Raw genomic sequence first — 14,284 nt, 5'->3', positions numbered from 1 at the left:
AACTCCAAAAATATAGCCCCAGATTTTTATAAAGCCATTTATTTTAAAAAACTGGTTTGTCAAATCACATACACGAGCAGATACACAACTACCAAAGTGGCCCTGTAATAGACACCAGTGGGGCGTTCACCACACAGTACCTGAAAAATACGGCTAAAAAAGAGGAGTCTGTTGAGTATTTACTTTCAGATTCCTACTTGACTCCTTGTTGAATGGCTTTAAGTTAGCATACAGTGAGTGAGAGGTAGAGTCCCAAGTAAAACAGCTGATGCCTCAGGGCTCCATTTAAAAACAAAACAAAAACAAAAACCATTTCCCCCTCTGCACAAGGGAAGTCTATCCTAGTTTTTTTTCCTTTGTGAAAACAGAAGCCAAGTTTCTCTTCTCAAATGGTTCAGCATTCCCGATCAGTGTGGTGTGGTCACCTAGGTGTTGTGCTTCTTGAGCCATCTAATTTTCCTCACCTTCCGATTCAGATTCTAGGAGAGAAGAAAGAAAGTCAGGTTTTCTTTTTTTTTCCTCTAGGATTCTTTTAAATAAGGTCGTGAAAGAGTTTCTAACCCACTCCCTGCTCTTACCCACCCCCACAAGACATTTTTGTCCTAGGCATCCATTACTAAGTAAGATAGTTATATATGAGGGCAGATAGCAAACTTTTGCCCCCTTTTGCTTTTAAATGAACTTTGCCTTTCTAAAAATGCAACATCCTCCTAAATACTACTGGAGAATATAACTACTTTTATTCTTTGAATCACCTAAAATAAACTTTTTTTTTTTTTTTTTTGCGTGGAAGATTGGCCCTGAGCTAACATCTGTGCCCATCTTGCTCTATTTTGTATAGGGGATGCCTCCACAGCACGGCTTGATGAGTGGTCCGTAGATCCGCGCCCAGGATCCGGCCCGCAAACCCAGGGCTGCCAAAGTGGAGTGCTCGAACTTAACTACTACACCACCAGGCTGCCCCTAAAATAAACTTTTCATTCTTAGTTGGATTCACTCTCATCCATTATTATCCCTTGTGTTGCCATTTTAAATATCAGTCAACTGGTAAAAGTACTTATAAAATCTATATAATCCAATAATGTGTGATTAAACCAAATGTATTTTTTTCCTTTCACATTTGCTAATTATTTCTTCCTCTTTGTCCTCCATTAAGGTAAAGAATTTAAGAGAGTTTTTTTACTTTGTTTTGTTTTTTGCCATTTAGAAATTTTTCATTGCCTTGATTTCAGAAAGGAAGGCTAAGGGCTAGGCAAAATGTGTGATATGGAAGACATCTCAAGCACTTTAGTTTTAGGAAAGCAAGAAAAATCTCTGGAACAGGTAGATATCTTGAATTACAATGAAAAGTATTTGCTAAATGGCCACGAAAGTTGTTAAATGGAATCATACCTTCTTCTGCGTTTTGTAACCACTCAACAAATTTCTTCATCTGGTCAAGAAAAACACTTTTGCCTTTGGCAACGTGTGCTTCTTTGTACCATTTCAATATCGCTTCTTCACTCAGCACATCAGCTGCAATTTCATATCAAAGGTTTCAAAGTTACTACCTAAATGTCAGGTTTTAAAGCAACTTCATGTTTTAGAAAGCAATCACTTTTAATATTAAATGCTCTGTTACAAAATAAATCCATATCTGAAACTTAGAAGACAGGAACCAAGCTCGTTTCCATGTAGAATAGTGCCATATTTTAGCAGTTGGCTTTGTAAATACTTTAGTGATGATGACAACATACATCTCATCAGGCGTGACATAATGCAAGCCTGTATGCAAGTAAGTCACTACCGGGACCTGGAAATCTCTTACAGTGCTAATTTGCTGGTAGGAAACTGGGTTATTTTGTAATTTTGCAAATGAATCAGCAATTCCAGCATTTCAGAACACTCTGTGTCCTGCCAACTTCAAACATATCTTGATTAAGCAGCAACCTCAAATGACTGGTCTTTTAAGAGGATTTACTTTTTTAGGAGAAAAAAGGGCAAATGAAAAACATGTAGATAAGATACAATAATGATATTAACAATTAGATATAAAGATGAGCTTCCTGGGTGTATTATGGGACCAATACACACATAATCCAAACTTCTACATTTACTCTATTGCTAATTTATTTTCCTACAATATAATATACTAAATCACAAGAGTAATGTTTTCCTTGTACTCTATTAAGAGAAAAACAGAGACATATTAGATAGATTTCTTACAGGTTTCTAACAAAAAGTATTATCTATTAACTATCTACTACCTAAAACTTTAAATTCCACAAATATGCCTTGATACTCTCAAGTTACCATTAATTTAGAATATTTAATTTTAAGAATAAGATAGGGAATATGAAAATAATAGCCTAAATACTCTGCCAATGTTGTAATGGTTTGTCTTTTCAGATTTCAGAGTGGGAAATGAGATGGCAAACAGATAAGACAGATTTATTATTGTCTCTAATGCCCGCCCAATCCATTACAAATGCTGATAAATCACTCTAATGATGTTTTTGCAGTTTAAATGTAATTTTAATTTGTGAAAATGAGAGAAATGATTTTGATAATGTTTTCATTTAAAACATCACTGACCTTTTCATAACAAAAACCTTAAGTTTTTTTTCTTTTTCTAAAATTAATAATTGGCTCTTGGGTTCAATTGAAGAGATTGAATTGGCTTAAAATGCACAATTGGTTTTAGAAAATATGGTTTTTATTTTTATCATTAAATATACTATATTTTGCAAAGGGAGGAGGAAGTCTGGATTTATTCATTTATAAGGACTGAATATAAAAGTTTTAATTAGGAGTCCTACAGAATTACGTGTCCTTAGCTTCTAGTCTTTAACTTCTGTTTCTAGCTCTACACTCTCCACTCATAATGATGAAAGAACTTTCCTACCCACTTGCCATCAAAGTCCAGCTTTTGTAGAGGTGAGGAATAGGGTTTATAGCCTGAGAAAGCGACTTGTTATTGTGCAAAACGGCTTAGCGGAGATTTTTCAAGAACACTAATTAGCTCAAACATGGATTTTAAAAGTCTCTTTTATATAATTTGTCTTTACAACATCTTTAAGATGCTTGTGATTTAGATCAGTAATTTCCAAACTGTTTTGATCATGTTCCCCTATGAGTAAGACAATTTTGAGCATGTACACCCAACATATGTATATTTTTTGGTTTATAAACTATATGCATGTTCTATAAAACTATTATTATTAATGTTATAAAACAAACAAAAAAGAACTAAAAATGTGATAAACATGGAAAAGGAAATTCTAGTTTTTCCTCTCACTTTAATGAATTGTGTATAATACAATCTACATCCTGGAAAGCTGATCTAGACTGCACGTTAGCGATACTATTTGTCTGAGGTTTTCCTTTCCAAGGTTGAGAGCTCATCCTGTGTTTTATTGCCCCACAGAGGCTGAAAGAGGCCATGCAACTACTAAAATGCTTGTCAACAACAGTGCTTGTGAAGAGGATACCAAATGATAGGTAAAACATATTAGATGCATTGTTCACTGACAATCAGACAAACTGGGCAAAGCTGAATTCTTAGAAGAACCTAATTTAGTAATATAGTCATGCATCGTTTAACAACAAGGACATGTTCTGAGAAACAGGTTGTTAGACAATTCTGTTGTTGTTTGAACATCCTAGAGTGTAGTTATACAGCCTAGATGGTATAGCCTACTACACACCTAGGCTATATGGTACTAATCTGATGGCACCACCATCATGTATGCGGTCCATCTTTGACCAAAACATCATTATGTGGCACATGACTGTAAATACCTGCCTGCAAGACCAAATTTCTAGTACCAGGGATAATAAAGAAGGGACAGAAGCAACTACACAGGACAACTTATGAGGCAAAGCATGAACATCAAAAAGTTTAAGAAGAAATTCAACTTTTGTTTAGTGAAAAGTCTAAGCTAAAAAGGAAGGAGCTCCTTCTTGAGGAATGAAGAGGCAGATTTTTTTTTTCTCTAATGAAAAGTAGGGAGAAGAGTTCATTAAAATTGGGAGACGGCAAAGCGTTTGTTAGGATCTTCCAGAAATGCCTATTAGGAATATAGAATATCGGTAAAAATACAGCAAGAAAGGAAGATATTCTATTATTGCACATAGAGTTCCATCAGATTAAAAAATATTTTTCTCCCTTCTATCTGGCCAACTGCTTCATCATCTCTGGTGAAATATCTGCGTACCTTGAGAGTCTTCCTTTCCCCTTCCGCGTTAGCTTCAACTGTGTTAGGTACCCTTCCTCTGTCATCCTACCACTTCTCATCACTCTCTGTATGAGCTTCATTTTAGAAATTGACATGGTGACTATAATTCTTGGTTTTCTTCTACATTCTGAAATTCAAGAAGTCAGGGACTATTTTGCTCATCTAATTTCCAGCATTTAACATAAGAACTGCCATCTAGTATGCATTCAATAAATGTATAGTGGACAAATTCATTAACTTGAGAAAAACTAAACATTTCTCAAATTGTAGAGTTATAATTTAAAATTTAGGCATTAATGGTTAAAATGAGAAGTGTGAAGAAAGGTTTTAATAGTTCACATGCCACCTAGATGCCATTACTGATAAAAGTAGTTTGTTTATTTTTTTGTGAGCATTAGGTACAACAATGAAATGAGGTGCTCCTGTAGATGAGGCTCAAACAACTATGTCTCAGTTAAAAAAACAATTTGTTAAGAGACACCAACTTTAGTTGGTTGGGTTAGCTATTAAATGACAAGAAAGCGCATTGTGTGCTTAGGTTACTAGTTTATAAACAGTTTGCTTCTCTGCAGTGGAAAGTATTGACCATCCACAAAGCAAATGTGAAACCTCGCTTTCAGGTCTCTCTACCAGTTTACAAATGGAGCCAGCTGTGGCCAGCGTGGACAGAATGGTCACTGGCTGGGAGGGCCCTGCTTCTCTTTCTTGGGTGCTGGGTACCGTAGGTGGGTTGGCAATATGACGTGCTGGTTGGGTTTGAGGGGTCACCTTGGCTATCATTTTAGCCCTAGTGTTAGCACACTGCAATCTCATGTCCACCTTCAAGAGGACCTAATTCAGATCTGGCCAGACAAAAACACCAATTACTGAACTTCAATTGGGACTTGGAAGTCATCACATTCTACCATTCTACTGATATAAAAATTGTGCCGAATACCTTAAGGCTGAGAAAGTAAAATATTACCCAAACACTTGTGGGCAAGAAGAATGCATTTGAAGAATCTGGATGGCCAATTAAAACTCTTAGTGAAATGCTATTAAACATTTTTAAAATAGCTATTAATCAATAATGTAAAATTTTTACAATCCAAATGCCCAAGTTATCATTCAAAATACACAAATTTAAGAACACATCAAAAGGAAAAGAAACATTGGCTGGTATTAATTTATACTTTAGTTTTTTCTGATATTTTGTCATTTAAGATTGCAGTAACTTCTAATAAGCAATTTATAATGTTCAAAATGTAGCATTTCTTAAGTGTTCTTTTTTACCCCTCATAAACTACATAAACCAGACCAAGGACTAGTCCAGGATCATTTTTTTTATACTATAGGTATAGAGATTGAGTTCAGTTAAAACCCTAATAGCATTAATTTATTAGAGGCAGTGCCAGTTGTCATGGCAACATAATCCCTATAAATACAATGAAAAGACAGTAAATGTGAAAATCTAAAAATAGCTATTTCTTTGGAAAACAGGAGTATGGCTGGGCCAAATAGTTAAAATACAAAGTAAAAAGCTAATTATTTCAGTAATTTTAAAGTCAGCTTTATGATACCTGAAAGGGTCTGGACATACTACATGTAGCATTTTGATAATCATTGTTGTTAGAGCTAATCCTTACAATTCAAAAACAGACCTAATTACTTCATGTAATTACATTCTTTCTCACCATCCCCCTCCAAAATAATAACCAGTTTATCATCAGTCTTCTGGGAAATTCCACCAATGAGAAGTGCCCATGGGCCTAATCCAGCTGTTTCCTAAGGCCATGCATATATGGAGTTTGCACTTTGTCCCTCTACATAATATGGCTGCCTCATTAAACTTGCAAAGATTAGCATGAACCCTCTGTGCCCCTTTGCCTCACTCCCTCCTCTAGCCCTCAAAGAGCTTCAACAAAACATAGAAACACAGTGGTGGAACAACATGGATGGATACCTTTATAAAAGAGAACCACGATCTTCTGAAAGGCTTTCATGAAATGGATATTGTCATAACAGTATTCCTGAACCTTCTGGAGGAGGATCAACTCTGACTGGCCTTGGGAGCTGAACACAGCCAGTAGGGGAGCGTATTGCTGGAACAGAAGTGGGGAGTAAAACCATTAACTTTTGTGGGAGGTACAGGGCCAGCAAGACTTTAATCATAACAGTAGTCTGGAGATCTGCTTAGAAAACATTCACTTTTAGGATTATTTTCTTACTATATTGTATCCAATCAAAATGAGTATTTTATCCTACTATCTTATCAGATTTCTCTTACTCTACCCACTAAAAGAAGAGACCAAATATGAAATTCTGATTATATGAAAGATAACTGTTGTGCTACTATGTCTGTCTGTTGGATATTATGACAAAGGGTGATGTTGTCCTTCCCCAGACCCCTCATAGGTCATCTTTATGGTTTTGTTCATATTGTTCCCTTTGTACCCAATGTCTTTGGCTTCTAGGCACTGATGCACAGCCATTGTTTTCTCTAAGACCTACTCAGTTTAACACATCTCCTCCAAGGAGCCTTCCCTGATCAACTTAACCTGTATAGTTCACTCACTGCTCTGTTCTCCTAAACATCGAGAGTTATTTTTAATGTATACCAGGTAGTCTTTGACTTTCCAATTCAAGTGTAAACTCTGAAGGCAGGATTGAAGTCTTCCACTTGTCTTAATATAGTTTTATCGGAAGAGGACAATAAAAGCAAAAACATATGTATCCATGCACACGAGATATACAATTTACACAATTAGTTGATTTCTTCACCACTCAGTTACTTTTCAAATTCTAATGTCAATTTGTAGTTTACTTAAACAAAAATATTCACTAAGAATTTTGTCATGTAGAACAGAAAGAAAACCAATAGTTAGACCATATTTCTCTTTAATGAGAAATACTAAATATATGACTATTTTTTGGATTTTCTGACATTGTTTTTGGTAAGAACTTACCCTTAGATATTTCATAGGCTCTTATATCTGAAACATTTCAGGTAGTGACAAATTTGAAAAGGAAAAAATTAGGAAACATAGTTTGGCCTGAGTCTGGGTGAATTGCGTTGGAACCCATCTGTCACACTGTTAGAGTTACAGTTGGCCTGCAGCTGAGATTGTTCCTTGTTAAGACCCTGTACCTTCAGGTGCTTAAGGGCCTGCTCTGCAACGAGTTCTTCCTTCTTGTTCCACTCAACAGCATTCATTATACAGGTCCATAGAAGTCCAATCACTGCTGTTTCTGGAAGATCATTCCTCTTCATTTCTTCTTTCACATAGAGCACCACCTAAATTTCATGGAAAAAGGAGTCAGAGAGTCACAGGCAGATGGGGAGTTCCCCTCTCACTGTACCTGGTTAGTAACAGATTTGGGGCAGTTAAGTATTCTGCTCAGTACCTCCCATCCTGGTACATATTTTCAGATTACAAGAGGGAGGAAAAACACAATGATTTGTTCTCAAAGCAGATTTATTTTTAGTCCAAAAATTAATAGGCTTAGCTCTGGCCAGGAGCTGCTGGATAATAGGAAATAAGAGAGAATCTTTGTTCCTTAGGAGTTATTCTTTTACATGCAGGAACCCCTCTGGGTCCAGCAGAGCAGGGGTTACTCGAGCCAGTTTGACTTTCTTGGGGTTTGAAGAAGGCAACACAGCTGTGAATTTTCTACCTCTGACCCTCAACTTTACTTTATAATTTTATTTATTTATTTTTTCCCCCAAAGCCCCAGCAGATAGTTGTATGTCATAGTTGCACATCCTTCTAGTTGCTGCATGTGGGACGCGGCCTCAGCATGTCCGGAGAAGCGGTACATGGGTGCACACCCGGGATCCGAACCCCGGGCCGCCAGCAGCGGAGCGCGCGCACTTAACCACCGGGCTGGCCCTGACCCTCAACTTTAAACCACTTGATGGATAATGTCTTGGGTTTGTACATGTCCATTATCCACAATTCATTCTTTAATTATTACTTTTGATGATCTTCATGCCCCATCTCAGTGAAAAGTTAATTTGTAAATAAATTGTAAAGTGCAAAGGTAATTTTTTATATGCAACATACCAATGCAGCAATACTCAGCAGGTTATTTTCCCCTTAGAATCATGTTTAAATATGCAAATTTATCTTCAAATATGACAGTATAGAATACAGATCTGCCTAATAATATATTTTATATAAAATTTGTTTGTAAAAATCTTCTTCCTCTTGAAATAATAACACAAACAGAGGTTAGGGCCTCAGAGGTGATTAAAACTTATAACATATCTCAAGTATAGTACTTTGTGAGTAGTCTAACTTTTTTTTCCCTTTTTCTTTTTTAGTGAAAATATACTGCTTTCTTTCTTGCTGGCCTGGGTTGCAGCGGGGTCAGCAGCAGGTTAAGCAGACTTCAAGAAGAGAAGGAACTGGGAAGTCCCAGTCCCCGAGCTGGCTGGGGGAAGCTGCAAAGAAAGGTGACATCTCTGCCTCTAAAAGCACCATGGTGCTTTTTGGTTTTGCTTTTTTCCCCATGGAAAATCATGTCCAAGTTCTTGTTTGGGGAATTGTTATTGAATATATTGCTGACCTTAATGCCATGACATTTAGGAATATTTGTTGCTCCAACACCTCCATCTGCTAGATAGCATCAGCCTGGAATTCTCCAGTCTTAAACCACATGGGGTGTCTTGCAGAGCTTAGAGCATGAAGGGTGGTAAGGGTTAGGGACTCAGGAGTAAGTGGCAAAAGGAAAGGACTCTTAATTTAGTTTTTGGATTATCATGTAAAAAAATTTTAAGTTTGAATAGGAAGTTTTATCCAGGCATGAATTAAAAAATAAATTTAAAAGATACAGTCCTAGCTATCTGAACTATAGCTATACAAACTATGTTTATACATAGCTATACAAAAATCTAGGATTTACATTATGTAGTACCAAAATGTGGTATCACACAGCCATTGTGAGTGCGATCAAACAAGCCACTGGACCAACTGCTCTTTTCTCATGAAATGAATTCAAAATCATCAACCTTTTTTTCCTTCAAATCAAAGAAAGAAATAACCCTACATATTCATTCTCGGTGATGCTCAAAATACCCAGTGTTGATTTCAAACACTAACCAAATGCTTAACATGTTATATAATCTACAACAAAGTGGAAAAACCACCATATAATGGGGTATACTGAGAGTGGATGGTAAATCTATTTGACAGATAAGCTCATTTAAATGGTATGAACAAATGCGTAAAGTTCATAGCAATAAACAAAGGGAAGTCTCCTTAAGGGAGGTAAAGCTTGTGCTACACAGTCTGTTATTCCTCTCATTCATGTGTCTTGCCCTGATGCCAGCCATGGGCTCCCACCTCCTTGATGGGGCATTCCTGAGAAAGACGCTCCTGGAGCTCCTTCTGCAGCTCCTTCCTGGTGCCCAGGGACTGCTGGACTCGCAGGAAGTCAGAAAGCTCCTTCAGACCCGCGTCAGTGAAGTATTTAGCAAAATGATCCACACTCTGTCTGTTAACTGGAAAGAGTTCCTGAAAGAGAAAAGAAAAAACAGACTGTTATATGACAAGCTATTTAAATTTCAGCAAGCATAAAGGACAAAATTTTCATATTAAAATGGCACTTAGAATATCTCATAGTTGGAGGAAAAGAACAAGGAGTGATTTCCAAAAGACTAAATCTTGGGTATATTTCTTGAACATTTGCTAAGCACCTTCTAAAATTAGGCAGTTTCAAAGAGAAAAAACTGCTAAAAGCAACTTACACAAACTAGCTTCACTCATTTTGAAACATTATTTACTTTTTCTTTTACTTTAATAAAAGTATAGCATGTGTAAATACAGAACTAACTTTGCTAAATTAAATAAACGTAAATAAGACAATTTTGAATAATATTTGGATTGTTTTAAAATGACAAGAAAAAACTGAAATCATTAATCACAGTTTCCTTAACTATGAGTTAACAGACAAAAGTCAGTTTTAATAATGAAAGATTTGAGATAATATTAGAAAAACAACAATTAGAAAAAATAATTACCATCTCAAAGACCTCTATTCACATTCTGAGAAAATGCTGCTGTTATTCTAAACTACTAGCTCAGGAGCTAAAGAGAATTTTCTTATATCTGTTAATGACATGGCTCTCAATTAAGCTCATGGTGAGATCTAATCTAAACCCACTCTACCAACTCTTCAGAGTTCATTACATAATTTTGTTGGAAACTTAAAAAAAGAGCAATACAGCATGGCTGCTCTCATATTTTTACCTCATTTCCATTTTACCTTACACAGTTTGGCAGAGCCTCAGTAACACTTAGTCATGTTCTAATCCTGTGTGACTTTAACACCCAACTAAGAAATAAAGGCAATTTTCAAACCTCTCACATTTTTCAGACTGTTGCAGAGTCTAAAATATAGATCCAAACTTTTATGTTGGTTAGATTTTCATATACATGGTCAATGGTTATGTGGCTCCTATAAAAATTTCAGTAGAAAGATCTGTAATAGGTTTGCCACCATGTATAGGATATAATCAGATAGCTTCTACATCATGGCTCGAATTTCAATATTCTCTATGTCATCATCCCATAATCTCCCCTGTTGAGTCATGAGATTTAAAATGTCAGAACAGAGCTGTGGGGAGCAGATATCAAACATGCATTAATGCTAAAGCAAACATTTCATATCAGAGTGAAATTTGGTCACCGATATATGTGCTACCATTTAAGGTCTTCCAAATTTGGGGTGGGGGGAACTAATTTAATTGAGTTTCTTCTATGAATCAAGATGTGGTAGGCATTTTGCTCATAATTGTGTAAAGTAAAAATTTTTATAGAGGATAAACTAAGTCTCAACAAGGTTAAGCAGTTTGATCCAAATTATGCTGCCAGAATATTTGAGGACAGAGCTGTGTAATTCCAAAGCCAACACTTATTCCATTACTCCATGCCAACATTGAGTATTCTATTTAGGAAGAATGTGACTGCAAGGTTTGATCCAAGGTTACGTTCAGAGCAATATGTCATCAAACATATTATTCATGGCTTATTTATGAACTATATCCAAGGTCCTTCTGAATGATACATAATATATTGAAAATTATTATTCAGATTAAACTGAGGTGAAGTCAGTCTAAAACATATCATGACATTTGCTGGCTTAGAACATGGTTTGCATTTGTTAGAAACACTCTACCCTGGTACAAACTTCCATCACCTCATCCCTCAATTAAGGTCTCCCTGCTTCTTCCCTTGCTCCTCAGTCTATTCCCAATACAACAGCCAGAGAGATCCTGTTAAGACCCTAAATCACATTATGCACAATTCTGCAGAGAATTTTCCAAAAGCTTCCCATCCCAGTCAGAATAAACACCAAAGTCCCTAGATGATATGGGACGTGCTACATCTCTGAGCTGATTTCCTACACTCCCGCTCTTACCAAATACTCTCTTGCTGTCCCCAACACGTCATGCCTCAAAACCTTTGCATTTTCTGTTTCCTCTGCCTGGAATACTCTTTCAGGATATATCTAGATAGCTTCCTCCCTCACCTCCTTCAAGTCTTTACACAAACATCACCTTATTGGGGAGGCCTTCCCCTACCACTGAAAACTGCACCCCACACTGACACTCCTTAGTGCTGCCCTATTTATTTTTTTCCTCATAGCACTTTTCACTTTTTATTGTACCGCATATTTTAATTGTTTATTTAGTTTATTGCCCATTCCCCTGCAATAAAAAGTAAGCCCCAGAAAGGCAAGGGTCTGTGTTTGATTCCTTTTAATATCCTCAGCTCCTAGAAAAGTTTCTGGCCAATATCTTGAGCATTGTTCCCTATTCCACTGATGGGGAATGATGTCTCCCATCCTCTCTCTTCCCGGAGTTGCTATTAATTTTTCTTACTTCTGTATCACATAGGTGGGTAATTGCTAAACTTTGAGAATATGCTATTTTTTCCTAAAATGTACTAGCGCAGTCAGAAAGAATTTTGTTGTATGTGTTAATGAAACAAGAATTTCCTCCTTGACAGTGGAACTGACCCTCTGGTTCCTCATTCATTTGTTGAGTCAGCAAATAACAGGCAGGCCTAGTCCCAATGCACAGATGATTCCCCTGTCCTCATGGAACTTACAGTGTTTCTGGTAGAAACTGCCACCTATGCTTCTCATACCCAAATACATGTAGACATAGAAACAATATATGATATCGCATTTTTCAAAAAGGAAATACATTTAAAAAATTTTTTTTTTTTTTTGTGAGGAGATCAGCCCTGTGCTAACATCCGCCAATCCTCCTCTTTTTTTGCTGAGGAAGACGGCCCTGGGCTAACATCTGTGCCCATCTTCCTCCATTTTATATGGGACGCCGCCACAGCATGGCTTGCCAAGCAGTGCGTCGGTGCGCGCCCGGGATCCGAACCAGCGAACCCCGGGCCGCCGCAGCGGAGCGCGCGCACTTAACCGCTTGCGCCACCGGGCCGGCCCCTAAAAAATTTTTTAATAAAGTAACTTAATTAAGTTAACCAAGCTCTACCTATTGGTATCTTTAAGGAACGATGCTTTAAGAAATAACTGGGCTGGCCCCGTGGCGTAGCAGTTAAGTGCGCGAGCTCCGCTGCTGGTGGCCCGGGTTCGGATCGCTGGTGCACACCAATGCACCACTTGTCAGGCCATGCTGTGGTGGCATCCTACTACAAAGCGGAGGAAGATGGGCATGGATGTTAGCCCAGGGCCAGTCTTCCTCAGGAAAAAGAGGAGGGTTGGCATGGATGTTAGCTCAGGTCTGATCTTCCTCACAAAAAAAAAAAGAAAAAGAAAGAAATAATTGGGTCTTTTGTGGCAAGTTGTAATAGACTGTATCTTTGTTCTCAATCATTCACCCCCTCTCTTTAAGTGAGTATTAAGAGAAGCCCCTCCTTACTGTGTCTATCTGCAGGGGTGGAAAAGGAGCCTGTGAGTGGACTAAATTTTCCTACCCCACTGCCAGGCTTCTCAGTGACTTCTTTTGGCCAATAAAAGGTGAGCTTTTAATGCACCAGAGGAGTTCACTTCAGTCTCCTGTGTTCCCGTGCTCTGCCAAGAGGACAGAATGGCCCAGATGGGAGCTGCTCCTTCCGCCTGGGTCCCAGAATGAAAAGGCATGTAGATCTCAGGGGGACCTCGGTAAGATACAGCTAATCCACAGACTCACGGACAAGAATATGCTCCCTTCATATGACCTTCCACTCTGCACAGCAACCTATTCACTTATTTTTTATGACTTTTCCTTTGATATACAGGGATCTACCCCAAGTCCATGAGAAGGTAGGTTTCACGAGGGCAGGTAACTTTTCTATCCTGTTCTCTACTGGCTCCACAGCCTCTAGAACCTTGCCCAGCACAGAGTAGGCACTCAGTAGATATAAGCTGAATGAAAACCATTATTAGTGGCAGAAATTAACTAGAATCTAGACTTCTTGATTTATCTTCTTTATTGTAGTATAAAGACTTTAAAAATGCAAATAGGGCTATTTTAAGATAAACTTCAAGAGACAAAGGAGTTTTAAGTGATTGAAAGTACAAGTATTTACAGTTAAAATTATTTTCAGGTTTTCTTTAGGAAAAGAGCCAGTTTTCAGAATTATCCCATGGACCGACACCCTTGCACACTGGAACACATTGGAAGAGAAAAACAGAACTTTGTCCTAGAATTGTAGAAGCAATTTCACTTGGAGAATCTCTATTATCCGCACAGCTGTTGCTTCTAGCAGAAAGAAATAGTGGGGAGCAGATACAAATTACAAGGACAAAATATTTTTCTTGATTTTCTTTGAAAAATACAAAGAGAAATAAAAATATAATCAAGCAATCATGATAATGGGAGCTTCAAATGAACGATAATTAACTTAAGCTTCAAATGAACGATAATTAACTTATTTGCTTTCTTAAATAGCTAAGTATGTCCAAGGAATCTTGGTATAAACAAGGAATCCTGTTTAAACTCTTATTCTGTTAACAAACTAACACATATTTGAGATCCGTATTATCCATCTCCAACCCAAGACATCACAAATGTCTAATGAGGTGGGATTCATGAGACTTTATCATATTAAAACTTTAAATTTCTA

The 14,284-nt window shown here is 37.3% G+C and overlaps 1 protein-coding gene across 1 annotated transcript in view; it reads right to left on the bottom strand.

Moving 5' to 3' along the window:
- Window positions 1–14,284, bottom strand: part of BZW2 (basic leucine zipper and W2 domains 2) — a 61,667-nt gene continuing 47,383 nt past the window's right edge. Inside the window, exons 8-12 of the mRNA XM_058526654.1 lie at window positions 9,542–9,712; window positions 7,345–7,491; window positions 6,160–6,298; window positions 1,393–1,515; window positions 1–479 (exon numbers count right to left, since the gene is read on the bottom strand). Coding sequence (XP_058382637.1) covers window positions 451–479; window positions 1,393–1,515; window positions 6,160–6,298; window positions 7,345–7,491; window positions 9,542–9,712 — 609 coding nt within the window. The 3' untranslated portion in view covers window positions 1–450. The remainder of the gene's footprint in view (window positions 480–1,392; window positions 1,516–6,159; window positions 6,299–7,344; window positions 7,492–9,541; window positions 9,713–14,284) is intronic.

This window comes from Diceros bicornis, chromosome 3 (assembly GCF_020826845.1).
Source record: "Diceros bicornis minor isolate mBicDic1 chromosome 3, mDicBic1.mat.cur, whole genome shotgun sequence".
Lineage (NCBI taxonomy): Eukaryota > Metazoa > Chordata > Mammalia > Perissodactyla > Rhinocerotidae > Diceros > Diceros bicornis.
This window is presented reverse-complemented; position numbering and strand designations above follow the sequence as displayed.